General features: G+C 30.3%; 1 protein-coding gene and 2 long non-coding RNA genes across 3 annotated transcripts; all 3 read left to right on the forward strand.

The window, feature by feature from the left end:
• Positions 1-3754: 3754 nt before the first annotated feature.
• LOC149511040 (uncharacterized) lies at positions 3755-5368 on the forward strand. Its single transcript, XR_016334817.1, has 4 exons — positions 3755-3949; positions 4034-4177; positions 4320-4427; positions 4914-5368. It is a non-coding gene; the product is annotated as an uncharacterized LOC149511040 (long non-coding RNA).
• A 799-nt stretch (positions 5369-6167) lies between these two features.
• LOC149511041 (uncharacterized) lies at positions 6168-7014 on the forward strand. The gene is made up of 4 exons (XM_089756374.1): positions 6168-6342; positions 6437-6523; positions 6575-6670; positions 6737-7014. The coding sequence occupies exons 1-4, from the start codon at positions 6168-6170 to the stop codon at positions 7012-7014; spliced, it is 636 nt and encodes a 211-aa protein (XP_089612500.1).
• A 3101-nt stretch (positions 7015-10115) lies between these two features.
• LOC149511042 (uncharacterized) lies at positions 10116-12326 on the forward strand. The gene is made up of 2 exons (XR_016334818.1): positions 10116-10244; positions 10339-12326. It is a non-coding gene; the product is annotated as an uncharacterized LOC149511042 (long non-coding RNA).
• Positions 12327-17178: the final 4852 nt, after the last annotated feature.

Raw genomic sequence — 17178 nt, forward strand, 5'->3', positions numbered from 1 at the left:
TTAATTTGTTGATTATTTTGGCCAATCAATTTGTTGATTAGGCAACTTGTTTCTCATGCTTTTGTTCCTAATGTACTATTAGATTTCATGGTATGTGTAATTTTTTAAATTTCTTTAGTTTTTTTATTGTTAATATATTTTAAAGAGATCCTTTAATTTAAAAATTCAATGAGCCAATAACTATGTAATTTGTTAGTAAAATGCTGAATTTTTAATTTTCATATTTTAAAGTTCAAATTTGACAATCTCGCATACAAAAAAAACAGGACAATCTTTTGATTTCACAATTTTCATGTATATGAGATAATTTATGTATATATTTCAATTTCTTCACATATGATTAATAGTGTTTTTAAATTTTATAGACGGTATTAGAATTTTATACTTTCTGTAAGATATTTTCTTTTAATTTTTTTTTCAAACCTAATTGTAAATTTTTTAACTTATCGGATATGAAAATCCGATAAATTATATAACTTATCAGAAATTTAGAAGCTTTAAAATTAAAAGAAAAAGGTTAAATAAGTAATATCACTTAAAATTTAAGAAGAAAGTAGATGAAAAGAAATAAGTAATTTCTATAATTCATCAAAACACAGGACAAGTTGGCTTCTCTAGATCTGTCTTACAACCAAATCCATGGTTTTGTGCCTAATTGGTTGTTGAAGACCACTCTTTTAGGGTTAGAGCTTTCTTTTAATGCAATTGATGTTCCGAAAGAGTTTCCTTTTGGTGATGCAAACTCGTTTTTTCCAATGTTGAGTAACTTGTTTTTAAATTTCTGTAATATATGTATGTTTCCAGAGTATTTAAAGAGTGAAAATAGTTTAGAATATATTGACCTTTCAAATAATAAAATAAGTGGTGTAGTACCAAACTGGATGTGTAAGAGAAGTTTGAGATATCTGGATATTTCTAACAATTCCCTCTCATCTTTGGACCAATTTTTACTAAACCAATCTCTAAGCTCTTCAAAAGACTTCTTACCAATACCTATTTGCAATTTGAGTCAACTTTTGCGGTTTAATGCATCCTATAACAAATTAAGTGGGCCAATCCCAAGTTGCTTAGGCAATATCAGTTCTCTTAGTTATTTGTGTCTAAAAAAAATAATTTCAGCGGCAGCATACTAGATTTTATAGGAGCAACCCAATTAAATTGGCTGCAACTCAATGACAATAAATTGGAAGGGAGGTTATCAAGGTCATTATCAAATTGCACAATGCTCCAAGTTTTAAACCTTGGAAACAATACTCTCTGTGACACATTCCCTTTGTGGTTGGGAAAATTGCCTTGGTTGGTGGTTCTTATATTGCGAGCAAATAGATTTTATGGTCCAATTAAACATGTGAAAAATTATTTTCAAGACTTGGATGTACTAGATATTACTTTTAATAATTTTTCTGGTCAATTACCAATTGAATTCTTTCAAGCCACTCAACTAAGGTCACTCAAGATGGGAGGAAATAAATTGGAAGGGAAGTTGCCAAGATCACTAGCCAATTGCACAAAACTTGAGGGTTTAGACATTGGAAGCAATATGGTACATGACACATTTCCTTTATGGTTGGAGAAATTGCCTTCTTTAAAGGTTCTTGTACTAAGAGCAAATAGATTTTATGGTACCATTAAATTTTCTGAGGATAAAAATGCTTTCCCAATGATACGCATACTGGACCTTGCTTCCAATGATTTTTCAGGTGAACTATCTGGTGTATTTTTTTTCAATGTTTGAAGGCAATGATGATGATGCCTGATGAAAACAAGGCTTGTGCAAAATATATTGGAGACTTTTATTATCAAGATTCGGTGACAATAGTCAACAAAGGGCTGGAAATGGTTTTAGAGAAGATCTTGATCACTCTTGACCTCTCCAACAATAGTTTTCATGGGGTCGTACCAGAAGAAAATACGAAATCTCACATCATTCATAGTGCTAAACTTATACCATAATAGCTTCTCTGGCCAAATTCCATTAGTACTTGACAACCTAAAAGAGCTTGAGCCTTTGGACCTCTCACAGAACAAACTCTCAGGGGAGATTCCTTCGCAACTTGCAAGTCTAACTCTCCTGGAAGTACTAAAACTATCTTACAACCAACTTGAAGGAAGCATACCGCAAAGCAACCAATATGGTACATTTTCGAATGATTCTTACAAAGGGAACCCAAGATTATGTGGGCCACCTTTGACAAAGAAATGCAATGAAGTTGCCGTTCCAATGCCTCCTCCGAGGGAAGATGTAGACTCATGGCTAGATGGTTTATCTGATTGGAAAATCATATTGATTGGGTATATGTGGATTGGTGATTGGATTATCAATTGGATATATAGTGCTGAATGAGATGGGAAACAAATGGCTTGACACATACAAAAGGGATGGGAAAAGGAATCGGAAAAGATAAAGGTGAATCCATCAAAATTCATTTTTCAATGTCAACAGGTAAGCATTTTGGAATACTTAATAACCCAAATGTTTTGTTGTTAATTATGGTGTATTTCCTATTTTGCATGGTTGGTCTATCTAAAAAATTCTATTTGATTGCCTAATTATTCATTATTATATCATATTTGTCCTTGTAACATTGTCATTCTTCATCAACGTTCTTTTGGGCCGTTCATTATCAGTCATTTGTTACTATTTTGTTGTTTAGGAATCTGAAGTATAAACCAAGACAGACAAGTAGAACAGTGACTGAGCCTTAAACAATGAGCAAGAGAATGAAGTAAAAGATATAGAGAAATGGGTGGAAATCTCTCTGGAGATCATTCACAGTCATTGGAAAAGTGGTGGATAAAAGAGAGAGCAAATGCATATGAGATTGGTGGTCAGAATGGGAATACTTGTTGAGACAAAGTCTGTATCATGATGCAATTGGAGATGAATTAAGTGAGATAAGATTGTGAATCCTTCTCAAGATTTCTGGTCTATATGTCATTCTTCGAAGCCAAACCATATTTGTTGCTGCACTTCTATCCGGCATGGCTTATTTTCATATAAGATATCCAGGTATACATATCTATTTTCCAATTGATAGGTTTTCCCTAACATTTTATGGCTAATTTCTTTAGAATATTTTCTTCATTTTAATCTAATAACATCCATTGTTTCTCTGCTTCTGCACTCACACACAGTAAAATACAAATTAAATGTTTTCTTGTAAGTTGTAGGGCTATAAAATTGAGCTTATGAGTATAAAAGCCTTGATTATTTGTTTCTCTGCTTCAGGCCAATGGTTTGAGAAGATACCAGGGCCTACATACATATATTTCTTGGAAAAGAAAGCATGGATCGCCAGAATACACTTCAGAAAAGCATATGATTTCTGAGTAAAGGCTTCTGCCGCTTAGATGTTACTTAAAAAATTGCTGCTTCAAGTGCATCTTATGTCCATTCACAAGCATATCGCCTTTTCCTCCTCAGCTTCAAGTCGTTGCACGGGAGAGGTGCTAATGATTCACGTTGTAGTGAAAGCCACCAAAGGTAGGACAGAAAATTTGCATCAGGTATCAAGGTGACCACTTGCCATGGACCAATACCGAGAGAATACCTTGGTTGCTTGGATGATGAGTTTACATATACTCACTTCTTCATGATTCAAGTAAATCCTTTCAGTAATTTGTTCTCTATCCAATAGGTTTAATGATCATTCGTTACTAGATATATAATCAAATATACAAAATGATCTGCCAAGTATTGTTCTGATACAACAACTAATCCAAATTAATAAGTGAAGTTATAAAATTCAAATAATTAAAACTTTTTTGGACCCAAAGGAATAAGAAATGCTTGATATCAGTCAATATTTCCCACTTTTTCTTAAAACATCTAATTACATTTTACTTTCAGGGACTAAACTCCATGCTTCTTGGCAGCCAATACTCTTCTTTGAACAATTCATGTCAGAAATTATGGACCTTTGAAGACATGATATGCTTTGAATCACTGGTCATTTTGTCAAGCCTTCTACAATTTTCAATTTATCCTGTTTTAAGTTTTAGCTCAGCATTTATTTTTGGAAGTTTTGTGTAGGTGGAGGGATATTTGATGACTTGGGGTTGATGAAAGCCACATTATACATAGTGCTTAAGACATTACCGCTAGAAGCTTCCCATGATCATCTTCTTGCTCCTTGGAATGGATTCTTGCGTTCAACTCCCATGCCTAATCTAAAATGTAAGCATTAACAAGAAAACATTATCCTCATGACACAATTGTTTACAAAATTTTAGTCGTAAAAAAATACAAAAGAGTTCTATATTTTGGTCGAAGTTTAAGTATGCTAAGTGGTTTTAATAACCTTTTTCGATTAATGCAGAAACTTTTGAAGTCTTCCACGAAGTGAGATGTTCTCAAGGGAATGCTTTCTATGATACGGACAGCACCACATTCGGATTCCTAAACCCAAATGAACGTACTTTATTATGTAAGTAAATGAAATAATGATTTCATTGAAAAAAAATAATGAATAAATATGAAAATCATATCGACAATAACATAACTAATGTGAATAAAAGTAAAAATATTTAATTAATATTAACTATAATTGTAAATATTGTAAACATGATTGATTTTAAATGCTATATATGATCTATGCAATATATGTTACAAATATAATACACTTGTATATAATGATTCAAACAAATATGAACAAAGTATGATATAAGTTGTGATTTTTATTGTTAATAATTGAATCAAATGTTGAGATTAAATAATTTGACAACATAAACATTAATGATAACATACATGAATATTAACATGGACACATTAGTTATTAATGGAATATAAATATTTTTTTAAAATATATCATTTATGCCAACAAATATGTCCAGGATATAAATTATGTAATTTATGAATAATCATTTTTAATATAATTAATTTTTAATATTAATTTTGTAAAATGTTCAATCAGCATAGAGCAGAAATGAGCCTGATACAGAACCGTATTCTTCACGAGAAATAAAATCTTACTAGCCAGTTGCTTGGGATTGTCTCTCAATGGACTGGTCATCCAGCAGGACTTTCAGACCATAGTGGTGCCAGCAACCATTATCTTTCACAAATGATGCAAAATTGGCACCATGTGAATGGTATGGTTCATGGAGAAGGGAGGTTTGATGGAGACAATCAAGACGACCAATTTATTGTTGATGGATGATATCTTTATCTACAACATCAACTCCTTGGACACGCGAATAACTGGAGGTTGTGCAACAATGTTTGCTGCAATGGAAAGTGTAAAGGTCAGGAATTGTTAATTGCATATTGTCAAGTACTTCAGCTACATTTGCTTGCATAACAATCTATTTAGTTCAAAACCTAGTTAATAAGGGATATAACATTCTCTGTTTGGTTTTTTTTTTTTCTTCTTCTCATCATGTTGTAACTATGTTTGTTAAATATAAATGAAATCCTATTCTGAATTGGTATTATTTTTGTTCTCTTGGCTTCTTTCTTCTACTCTTTTATTGTTTGTTTGTTTGTTTCTTTTCCTAGATTTCTTTTATTTTATTTAATTACTAAACCAGAAAAAGTTAATTTTTTTTCTTTACTGTTGGCAGCTGCTAGAAAATTTAACCCCCCCCCTCCCAAAAAAAAAAAAAAGGTCTTGTGAACTACACCACATGTTGGACAAGTATAGTATTTTCTTGTCAATTACTTTTCAGAAGATATTAAAACAAATCTAAAATGGAAAAGAATGGACTGTACACACGGCTTCCCCTGTACAATTTCTCTTATTCCTCCAACTTCTGGATTAATAAAATAAAAGTGGATGATTCTTTAAAGTACTAGTTCAATTAGTTTCCATTTGCAATGACTAATTAAAAATGAAGCAGCTGATCATTGAATAAAAAATTTTATGTAGCCAATGTTATTCTGACAGGAAATTTCTCCTCTCAATATTTTGGTACAAGAACTGATGGCCCTTTCAACCAATGTCTAAAATCCCAAATTATTGGTAGTGTACAATGCAAGATTCTAGGTAATTCAAACAATGTGGTTCAGCTATTTAACTTGAAGGGTATCCAAAGAGCAAAGGCAGAAACAAGAATTAATCTTAATGGAAGCCATGGAAATAATCCCTCAGCTCCTCTTGACATTATTGTCAATATACTGTCCACGTTACCAGTCAAATATCTGATACAGCTTAATTTGTATGCAAGCCATGGTTGCTTTGATCTCTGATTCTCAGTTTGCCAAATTACATCTTGCACAGTCAAAGAAGAACTGCGACTTTAGCAGCCTCAGAGTCCTTCTCATTACTGAACCTCTTGAATCAGCAGTCTGTGAAGCTTGTGGTGATGATCTTGACGGTGAAGCAAACTGGTATTCGAACATGAGTATCCGGCTGCAATGAAGAAGTCTCCGACTCTGATGAATTGGTGGATGGTTGGTATGAATTGGAAGGGTCTTTTAATGGCTTAATATGTGCAGTCATTGATCATGGGAGCATCTTCTTGTGGAATCCAACTATTAGAGAAGCCTTGGAATTGGCAAAACTCCGTCCTTTTGATACAAAGGGCACATTTTCTTACGGTCTTGCCTAAGATTTCTCAACTGATGGTTACAAAGTTGTTGGAGTTGCTCGCCCTTCTACAGCCAGTGCTTCTAAAGAAACTGAAGTTGATGTTCTGGAATTGAAAAGTAACATTTGTCCAAGGAAACAAGGTCTCCAATCTGGAACAGAAACAGAAGGAGCTGGGATTTTTCTCCGTTGAGCATTGCATTGGTCAGCCGCAAGACAAACAGGTCTGAGAAAAACCTATGTAATCGTTGCATTTCACAAGGTGGAAGAGAAATTCGATGAACTGATCCCACCAGATCATATAGAAGAGAGTAAAGATAATAGAATGGCTTTGGGGATTTCAGGAGATTGCCTATGCCTGTTCTATAAAGGATATGATTGTGAAGCTATTTATGAGGCATGGCTGTTGAAGGAATACGGTGTCAAATCGTCATGGACTAGATTGTTCAGTGTTGGAGAAACCTTGCATGAATCATATAAGTACTAGGAGAATGCATTATACTGTACAAAAACTGGTAAATTTGTATTAGATTATTATGGTCGGGAATTGGTCTGGTATGATCCACGCAATCATTGGGATTGGTTTCTCCCAGCTGTCTATATTGAAAGCCTTGTTTCGCCACATTGTTGTTATGCTACCAATAGACCCAATGGTACAGACATGTATTGAAGAGAATCAGGCCAATTACGAGGTAAGGCGAGTTGTTATCATTGTGGTTGCATATTCAACAACCATTTGAACCTTTTTGTAAAAATAAAGCAATCTTTATTTTCTGGGTAAAGGCCTTGATCGAAGTGGTGGATACTTTCTGTCACTGTGCTACGAAGTTGAAGATTTTCTAAGCTATATTCAGTAGATTTATTGTTTAGGTTAAAAAATTCTGCTAGGAAAGATCAGGTTGTAGAAGTTTTCATGGTTGACATGAGAATTTGTAACTGTAAAATCCTTATGGTTTTTATCCTACTAGCAGAAAACCTGCTACAGTGCTACTATCTTTTAAGATGTCCTCGATACAGTGCAAATAGCATCTATATCAAAATAACAGTCTGTATGGACTGTTAACAAAAGCTGGACTCGTAGTTTCAGTTATTAGAATTTAAATCCTGATAATCTCGAAGACCAAAAAATTTGACCACCTAATAAACATAGTAGAGTTTGAACCCCAAGAATCACATTGGTTCAAATTGACAGAATCAGTTGCTATGTTCCTCAAATCAGCTAGGTACAATCTGACCGCATCCTTAATGTAACCAAGAACCTCCAACTTTGTAGCTGGAGTCTGATCAAACAGACTGTTGCTTCTCCCTCCAAACCTGGTACATGAGAACATTCCAGGCTAAGCGCAAGATAATGGAGATTAGCCTTCCCTTTAAGCCTGCTAACTTCCCAATGAACCTCATCCCTCCAAGAGTCAACTCCCCTGTACAGCTGACAAAGCAGGACAGCCGCATGCCAAATATCTTTGGAAAATTCACAGCCAAAGAAAATATGATCCCTTGATTACTGGCCCGAACAAAGCACACAACAAACATCAATTGTAATCCCCCATGAAAGCAGCCTGTCTTTGGGTGGCAATCTATTAAGGATAGCCATCCAAGAGACCACTGCCTGATTTGGTATATGAAAAGGGAACCATAGTAGTCGTCCTGCTCCAACCAACCTTCAACTGCTTAGACCTCAGATATTTCCATACTGAAGCTACTAAGTATCTTTTTCCCAGTTTAAACCAGACAGCCACCCCATCTTTCTGCTTAATAAACTGCCAAGCTAGATTCCTAAGCTGCAACAGCTTCCACCAGTACCAGCCACTCCCTTAGTTGATTTGAGCCTGCCAGAAAGACCTGCTAGTACTGTCTTAATTTGATTTAAGCTGCAAATTATCTCTGTTGAAACCCAGTTTTGATGTTTAGAAACCAAAATTATGAATAGAGTTGGATATGCAATCAAATGGAAAAAGAAAACAAAAAAAAAAAAAAAAACTCAGCAAAAGAAATGTGCATCTGCAATCTGTAAAATAGGCCTGAAGATCTGTCTTGATTGCAGTGAACCTGAAGAGATTGAAAATTAGCAAGTAATGATAAGCAAACACATATTAATTACCTCCTTACTTCATAAAATAAGAGAAAAAAAGCCTTAATAACTTCATATCAAAAATGAAATGCCCCTACTGCAACTATTCAGAAAATAGAATCATACTTCAAAGACATTCCAAAGATCTGTATTCCAACATTTCACTTCTATATCTCTCCTTGTCTTTCATCCCTTTCTCCTGATAAACCTGAATCACTGTAAAGAAAAGTCATTTTATGAGAGCTCCAATAGTCAAATGAAATAATGCAGGATTAAACTGCAGAGATAAAATAAAAACATATATATAAATTCTAGATGATTGGAGAGAAAAGATATAACAGTCAATTGCCATACCTGTTTCTCAGCCAAGCAGATTTTGAAGCTTTTATTTCGTGTAACCTGGCAGCAAGAAAATGATTGGGAGAAGCTAGTGGGTATCAAGAAACTACATTGGACAGGATCACTATCTTCAATATTGGACAGGATGTTTTTGAAGTAAAGATAAGCTTGGCATGGTAAAGCAAAAACTTGGTGACTGGTGAGGAACTAAATAAAAACTGAAATAGTACCTTCAATTTCCTTAAAAAATATAAACAAAACTCACAGACAATGAAGTTGATGTATGTTCAAATTGTTCAATATTTAAAAAATGAAAAAGTAAGAAATAATAGCATGTTATGTTAGTTGTTGGGTTAAGAATAATCTGTTGCTTACCTAACATTAGATCATCTCTAAAGAAACTATTTAGTCCCTTTTAGATGCCATCACAAATTCAGTGCGAAAGAATTCGGGCCAAAATATGGATTCATCACCATCTATATATTTGTATCTCACACGTGTTTTATTATTAATTTTAATTTCTATGCTATCATATTTAATCTCGTCACTACAATAATTAATTTTACTATTATCATTATTTTTAATTTCACGAAAATTAATTTCACTTCTTGTCCGAATTATTATTGAAAAAAAAAGTGAGATCTAACACAATATTTATTACCCCTTCCATTATAAAAAAAAAAAAAAAAAAACCAACATAATGCACAATAGATGGCACACTTTTTATGTATAAAGAAGAAGTCATGGATTTAAGTACAATCATATTTTGTTTTAATTTTTTAAAAAAATTTATATCCCTTTCTTTTGAATTCAAATTTCTAAACACAAATTTAATTAACAAAAAAATTCCCCTTTCATTGATCAAACAACAAAAATTAAGAAACAATCATTGAGGAAAGAAAAACTAATACCTCGAAAACAAAAATAAGAATTTAGGGCTTTAATAATTTTTGTTTTTCAGAAAAAAAAAAGTAAAAAATATTCATACATATAAATAAAATTAATAATCAACCAAAAAGAGCAAAATTAATTACCGGAATAGGTATTGATAAGCCTATTGGGCCAAAAGACCTGGTTTTTTTACATGGGCTCGGCCCATTAATACCGAATCGGGCTTCCCTTGACTTCTTGCACTAAAAATACAATGATGGGTTCCGAATTTGGCAATTGTTGTGAATCATAAAGTGATTGAAGAAAAATACGCAAAGCAATTAACTGAGAAAAGCAAAATTAAAAGAAAATGTTGTCAAAAGGGTTTAAAGTTAGGGCGTTTTAATCAAATTTTCCTCTCCTTTTTCATTTTCCTGGTAAAAACTTCCTCATGCCCAGTTTTATTTTCAATCTTAATTTTTTTTTTACTGTAAAAATTTTTTTAATTGATTTTATCTCCTATTTTTACAGTGACACTGTAATTCGAGAGCTGGAGTAATTGCAGCTAATTTTTGGAACCCCATATTGGCAAAGGCAGAGTATTTGAATTTTTTTTTTAATTTCTTTTTTCTTTGATCTTTTTTAGGCTTTCACTGTGCAGAAAGATTCTATTTTTTGCTAAGCATAATTTTTTTTTCTTATTTGTGTTTCTCAGGCTTTATTGTATATTGGTTCTGTTCTGTTTTACCCATATTTCATTTATTTTTATGATTTAAATTGAGCTACTATGTGAAAAGGAATATCGAGTATTGCCAAGAAGTATTTTCTTTGACTATTACTGTACATAATTGTCAATTTTGTCATTCGATTGCTAGCTGTTAAATTTGCTGCAAAAGAATGATTATTGCAGTTTGAATCTCTTGCTATTATGGGGAAGAATGGGAGGTGGTTGAAAAAGGGAAATAAAAATAAAATGAAATAGTTGGGTGGAAAGTGTTACCTTTTATGGAGTTCTACTTCTAGCTTGCAATCATCATTTGTTTAATTGTATATTTTGCATTTTCCAATATGGAGTTCTACTTCTAGCTTGCAATCATCATTTGTTTAATTGTATATTTTGCATTTTCCAACAATTGAATGGAGCGAGTTTTTGGGATTTGCATTTCTTTGCTTTCAAGTATCTTGGTCTAGATAAGTTCCGTCTGTGTTTCTGTTTTCAAAATGAATTAATATATGACCTAACAGGTTCTTCATGCAAGTTGGGAATTGAATGTTTATCTGAAAAGGTGTTTAAATTCTGATCTTTTCTTTGTGGCATCCATATTCTGCAAAGATCTTTTGCCCTGTCTTTGTTCACCTCCTAGGTCTCAGTATTTTATCGGTTTGCTTATGGTAGAGTTTGATCTTCTTCTCTCCCATTTTACCTTTGCCCCCACTATTCCTCTCCTTCCTCTTTAGCCTTTGAAATTGCATTTTAGAGCGTTGGTTGTTATAGTGGATTACTAGCATACTTAACACCATGTTCAAGCTGCTGATTTTTAGATTCAACTTTCAAGTGTTAAAGTTTTATTAAAGTTTTGATTTCTTGTGTAAGTCTTGTTTTACCCCCTTTTTTAGAGGGAGAGGGGGTTTGGGAGAGATAAAAATAGCACTTATATTAGTGTATATGGATGTATGTATCTCTGTATATGGTATACATAAACATAGGTTTAAAAAATATGCTACATAGGATGTTTCTATAAAAAATTGTGAAATTGCGAAATAAAATGTAAATTTCAAGTGCTGTGCATACATAAATCATTTCTCAAAAAATTCTAAAAATTAAATTCAATAAAATTAGAGTATAACTTAATGACCAGAAACAAATAAAACTAAAAAGGGAACTACCAAGAACGTAAAATTACTTGTGCAAAACTAATGCATTAGCAAACCAAATGAAGTTCATAGTTGTTTTGCCTTATTTAGAGTCTGTTTGATTGGGTTTTTGCTATTTGCTTTTTGCTTCCGAAAGTAAAAAAGCAAAAATTGCATTTCCATAAGCAATAAAATTGTGAAGAGTTATACACAAAATATGTAAATTTTTTATGATTAACAACATGATTCTACTTCTATGTATACTAATTGTGTTATAATTGATATTATATTTTAATTATTTTTTCTGTTTACATCAGTTATGATATATATATTTTTTACCTTTTGCTTTTCCTTTCTAGTAAAATATATACGTTTTATTCATGTTCATAGGGAACTTACCAGACTTCTTGACCATGTTCTAGAAATGCCAGTATGTATCGAGTTTGCTTTGAATATGGCAGCTAACAACATCAGTGAATCTTAGGTTTGTTGATGCAAATGATGGCTAATAGATTCACTTGAAGCCTACTTATCTAAAGATTTTCAGAATTTTGAAGGATGAAATACAGAGGTGGTGCGGATGTTAATAATATTGTACATTGAACACTGTCAAACAACATAGAGGTGGAAATATACCGACTTTTTAAGGTTTCAGGGTTGGTTTTATTTTTTGACTTCATTCTACTTTTTTTTTATGGAAAGATATATACCAACATCTTATGTAAATATGCAACTTGATGTAGATAATTTGTAATTTCGGGGGAGAGAGAGAAGGAATGAAATTGAGAAGATAGGGGTTTTTCGTTGAAATTTTGCCATGATGTAAAGTTGTTCTAGTCAGATTTTCTTGATGTTATGATGCTTAAGAAATCCAGATGCTACTGATATCTTGCCCCAAAATAGTTCATTCTTCAACTCCATCTACTTCATCTGGTTTGTTTCTGGGAATAAAAGCATATTCCTTATTGGTTGCAAAATTTTCATTCTTTTTACCTTCAAATTTATCAAACAATTAAATTATTAATTGGCTTGGTTAGTATCTGTTGAATCATATAGCTTAGAAAATTCAATCAGTTAATGGAGTTTTTAGATTATACAAGTTAGAAGGTTGTCACAAAACCTTTTACAAATATATTAAAAAAGTATATAAATGAATATTAAGATATTGACAATTTTTTAATACTATTTATAAAATTTAAAAGCTCTATTAAACATATGTGAAGAAATCAAAATATATAAAAATTATTTCGTATATATAAAATTTGCGAAAGAAGAATATTGTCTTTTTTTTTATTATGTGAGGTTGTTAGGATTTAAACTTAAAGTGTTGAAACTAAGAGTTATGTTTTTTACTAACAAATTACTTAATTGTTGGCTTATCGAATTTTTAAATCAAAGGATCTCTTTAAAATATATTAGCAATAAAAAACTAAAAAGACGCACATAAAATGAAATCTAATAGTACACTAGGAACAAAAGCATGAGAAACAAGTTGCTTAATCAACAAATTGATTGGCCAAAAAAATCAACAAATTAAAAACTTGTGTTTTATTTTTTCTCAAAAGTTTGAGAAAAAAAAATCTAAAGAACACATTCATTCCCACTTCTCAAACTTGTCTATTTTGGAAATTGTGATTTTATAATGGTGGAATAAGAAAGAAAATGATAGATACTGTGGAAATGTGTTGGTCTAAGTCTTAGTCTTTGCTTTGTACTTAGTTTTGGCTTCAAGCATGCAAATGTATTAATTTGGCCCTCATCTTTATTTCATAAAGATAATAATTTTAGCAGTTGCTTTAGTCTAAATCATTAAAAAAACTAAAATATAATAATAATAATTAATATACTTAAAATCCATTCCCTATGGCCCAAGTTAACTGAAAGACAAAAGATAACCTTCGTTGAGAAAATTTTTATATATTTTTTTTCTTTTTTTTAAAAAAGATAGATTTGACTTAAATAAATTGTTAAGAAAATTATTTTTAATAGAGTAATGATAGGATAAAAAGACTTAAAAGAATAAAGCAAAGAAAAGACCAAATATCAATAAAAAAATCTCATACTATCATTTTCTTTATGAGTCCAAAATTAGAATATCAATTTTTTTATAAACTATAATTTTATGATGGATGATTCAAAATACATCATCATTTTTTTTCTCTACATCCATTTTTAAAAATTTTTTTAAGTGAAATTACTTATTTAACCATCTCATTTTAATTTTAAAACTTTAAAATATGCATTATTGATAAGTTATATAATTTTTCAGATTTTTATATCCGGTAAGTTAAAAAAGATACATTTAGGTTAGGAAAAAAAATAGTTAGGAGAAAATATCTTACAAAAAAAATGAGATTCTAATACCATTTAAAAATTTTGAAAACTCTATTAATCATATGTAAAGAAATTGAAATATATAAAAATTATCTCATTTACATGAAATTTGTGAAAATAGAAGATTTTCCTTTTCTTTTTTTTTTTTTTTTGCTTGTATGTGAAGTTGTCAAGATTTGAACTTTAAACTATTAAAACTAAAAGTTCAATATTTTACTAATAAATTACATGGTTATTGGCTCAATCAATTTTTAAATCAGTGTATCATTTTAAAATATAGTAACAATAAAAAACTAAAAAAAAAAGCACATACCATGAAATCTAACAGTAACAAAAGGATAAGAAACAAGTTGCTTAATCAACAAATTGATTGGCCAAAAAAATCAACAAATTAAAAACATGTCTTTTATTTTTGCTAAAAAGTTTGAAAAACAAAAATCTAAACAGCACATTCACTCCCATTTCTCAAACTTGTCTATTTTGAAAATCGTGATTTTATAATGGTGGAATAAGAATGAAAAAGATAGATCCTATCGGAATGCATGGGTCTAAATCATAGTCCTTGCTTGGTACTTACTCTTGGCATCAAGCATGCAAATGTGTCAATCTTTTTGCTTCCATTTTGACTTCAAAAAAATAATGATGTTAGCAATTGCTTCAGTCTAAATCATTGAAAAGGCTAAAATATAACAATATTAATTAATATACTTAGCTATTCTCAGTTTGCCAATTTAATTGGAAGACAAAAGACAATCATCATTGAGAAAATTGTTACTTTTGTCTTTTTTAAAAGATAGACTTAACTTAAACAAACTGCTAAAAAGATTATTTTTCACAAAGTAATGATGGGGCAAGAAGACTTAGACATTTGCATGATGGGAAGACTTAAAAGTATAAAAACAAAGAAAAGATTAAATACCAATAAAAAGATCTCATACTATCATTTTTTTTTTGTGAGTCCAAAATTAAAATATTAATTTTTTTATAAGTATAATTTTGTGATGGGTGATTCTAAATATATCATCATTTTTTCTCTATATTAATTTTTTTAATTTTTAAGTGAAATTACTTATTTACCCATCTCGTTTTAATTTTAAAGCATCTAGATATAACTTATCGGATTTTCATATCCGGTAAGTTAAAAAAAGATACATTTAGGTTTGAAAAAAAAAATAGTTAAGAGAAAATATCTTGCATAAAGTATGAGATTCTAATACCATTTATAAAATTTAAAATCTCTATTAATCATAGATGATGAAATTGAAATATATATATATATATAAATTATCTCGTATGCATGAAATTTATGAAAATAAAAAATTATCCTTTTATTTATATGTGAGGTTATCGGGATTTGAACTTTAAACTATTGAAATTAAGAGTTCAACATTTTACTAACAAAGTACATGGTTATTTGCTCATTTAATTTTAAATCAAAGAATCTCTTTATAATATATTAACAATAAAAAACTAAAAAATAAAAAAAAATACACATACCATGAAATCTAATAGTAGACTATATGGTTATTAGCTTATTGAATTTTTAAATTAAAGGATATTTTTAAAATGTATTAACAATAAAAAACTAAAAAAAATGCACATACCATAAAATCTAATAGTACATTAGGATCAAAAGCATGAGAAAGAAGTTGCTTAATCAACAAATTGATTGGCCAAAAAAAATCAACAAATTAAAAATCTGTGTTTTATTTTTGCTGAAAGGTTTGAAAAGAAAATCTACACAATATATTCATTCTCACTTCTCAAACTTGTCTATTTTGAAATTTGTGATTTTATAGTGGTGGAATAAGAAAGAAAATGATAGATACTATGGGAATGTATTGGTCTATGTGTTAGTCTTTGCTCTATACTTAGTTTAGGCATCAAGCATACAAATGTGTCAATCTTTTTGCCCCTATTTTCACTTCACAAAAATAATCTTAGCAGTTGCTTTAGTCTAAGTCATTAAAAAGACTAAAATATAACAACAATAATTAATATACTTAAAATCCATCCTTGTGTGCTAATTTAACTAGAAGACAAAAGACAACTTTCATTGAGAAAATTGTTGTTTTTTTCTTTTTTTTTTCTTTTTTAAAATGCAAACTTGACTTAAACAAATTGCTAAGAAGATTATTTTCACAAAGTAATGATGGGGAAAGAAGACTTAGACATTTGCATGATGGGAAGACTTAAAAGTATAAAAACAAAGAAAAGATTAAATACCAATAAAAAGATCTCATACTATCATTTTTTTTTTGTGAGTCCAAAATTAAAATATTAATTTTTTTATAAGTATAATTTTGTGATGGGTGATTCTAAATATATCATCATTTTTTTTCTATATTAATTTTTTTAATTTTTAAGTGAAATTACTTATTTACCCATCTCGTTTTAATTTTAAAGCATCTAGATATAACTTATCGGATTTTCATATCCGGTAAGTTAAAAAAAGTTACATTTAGGTTTGAAAAAAAAAATAGTTAAGAGAAAATATCTTGCATAAAGTATGAGATTCTAATACCATTTATAAAATTTAAAATCTCTATTAATCATAGATGATGAAATTGAAATATATATATATATATATATAAATTATCTCGTATGCATGAAATTTATGAAAATAAAAAATTATCCTTTTATTTATATGTGAGGTTATCGGGATTTGAACTTTAAACTATTGAAATTAAGAGTTCAACATTTTACTAACAAAGTACATGGTTATTTGCTCATTTAATTTTAAATCAAAGAATCTCTTTATAATATATTAACAATAAAAAACTAAAAAATAAAAAAAAATACACATACCATGAAATCTAATGGTACATTAGGAACAAAAGCATGAGAAAGAAGTTGCTTAATTAACAAATTGATTAGAAAAAAAAATCAACAAATTAAAAACCTATCTTTTATTTTTGCTAAAAAGTTTGAAAAAAAAAATCTAAAGAACACATTCACTCCCATTTCTCAAACTTGTCTATTTTGGAAATTGTAATTTTATAATGGTGGAATAAGAAAGAAAAAGATAGATCCTATCAAAGGCATGGGTCTAAATCATAGTCCTTGCTTCATACTTAGTCTTGGCATCAACCATGCAAATGTGTCAATCTTTTCACCCCCATTTTTACTTCAAAAAAATAATGATGTTAGCAATTGATTCAATCTATGTCATTGAAAAGACTA

The sequence above is a fragment of the Durio zibethinus genome, chromosome 27 (assembly GCF_047325235.1).
Source record: "Durio zibethinus cultivar Kanyao isolate XHJ-2024 chromosome 27, ASM4732523v1, whole genome shotgun sequence".
Taxonomy (NCBI): Eukaryota; Viridiplantae; Streptophyta; class Magnoliopsida; order Malvales; family Malvaceae; genus Durio; species Durio zibethinus.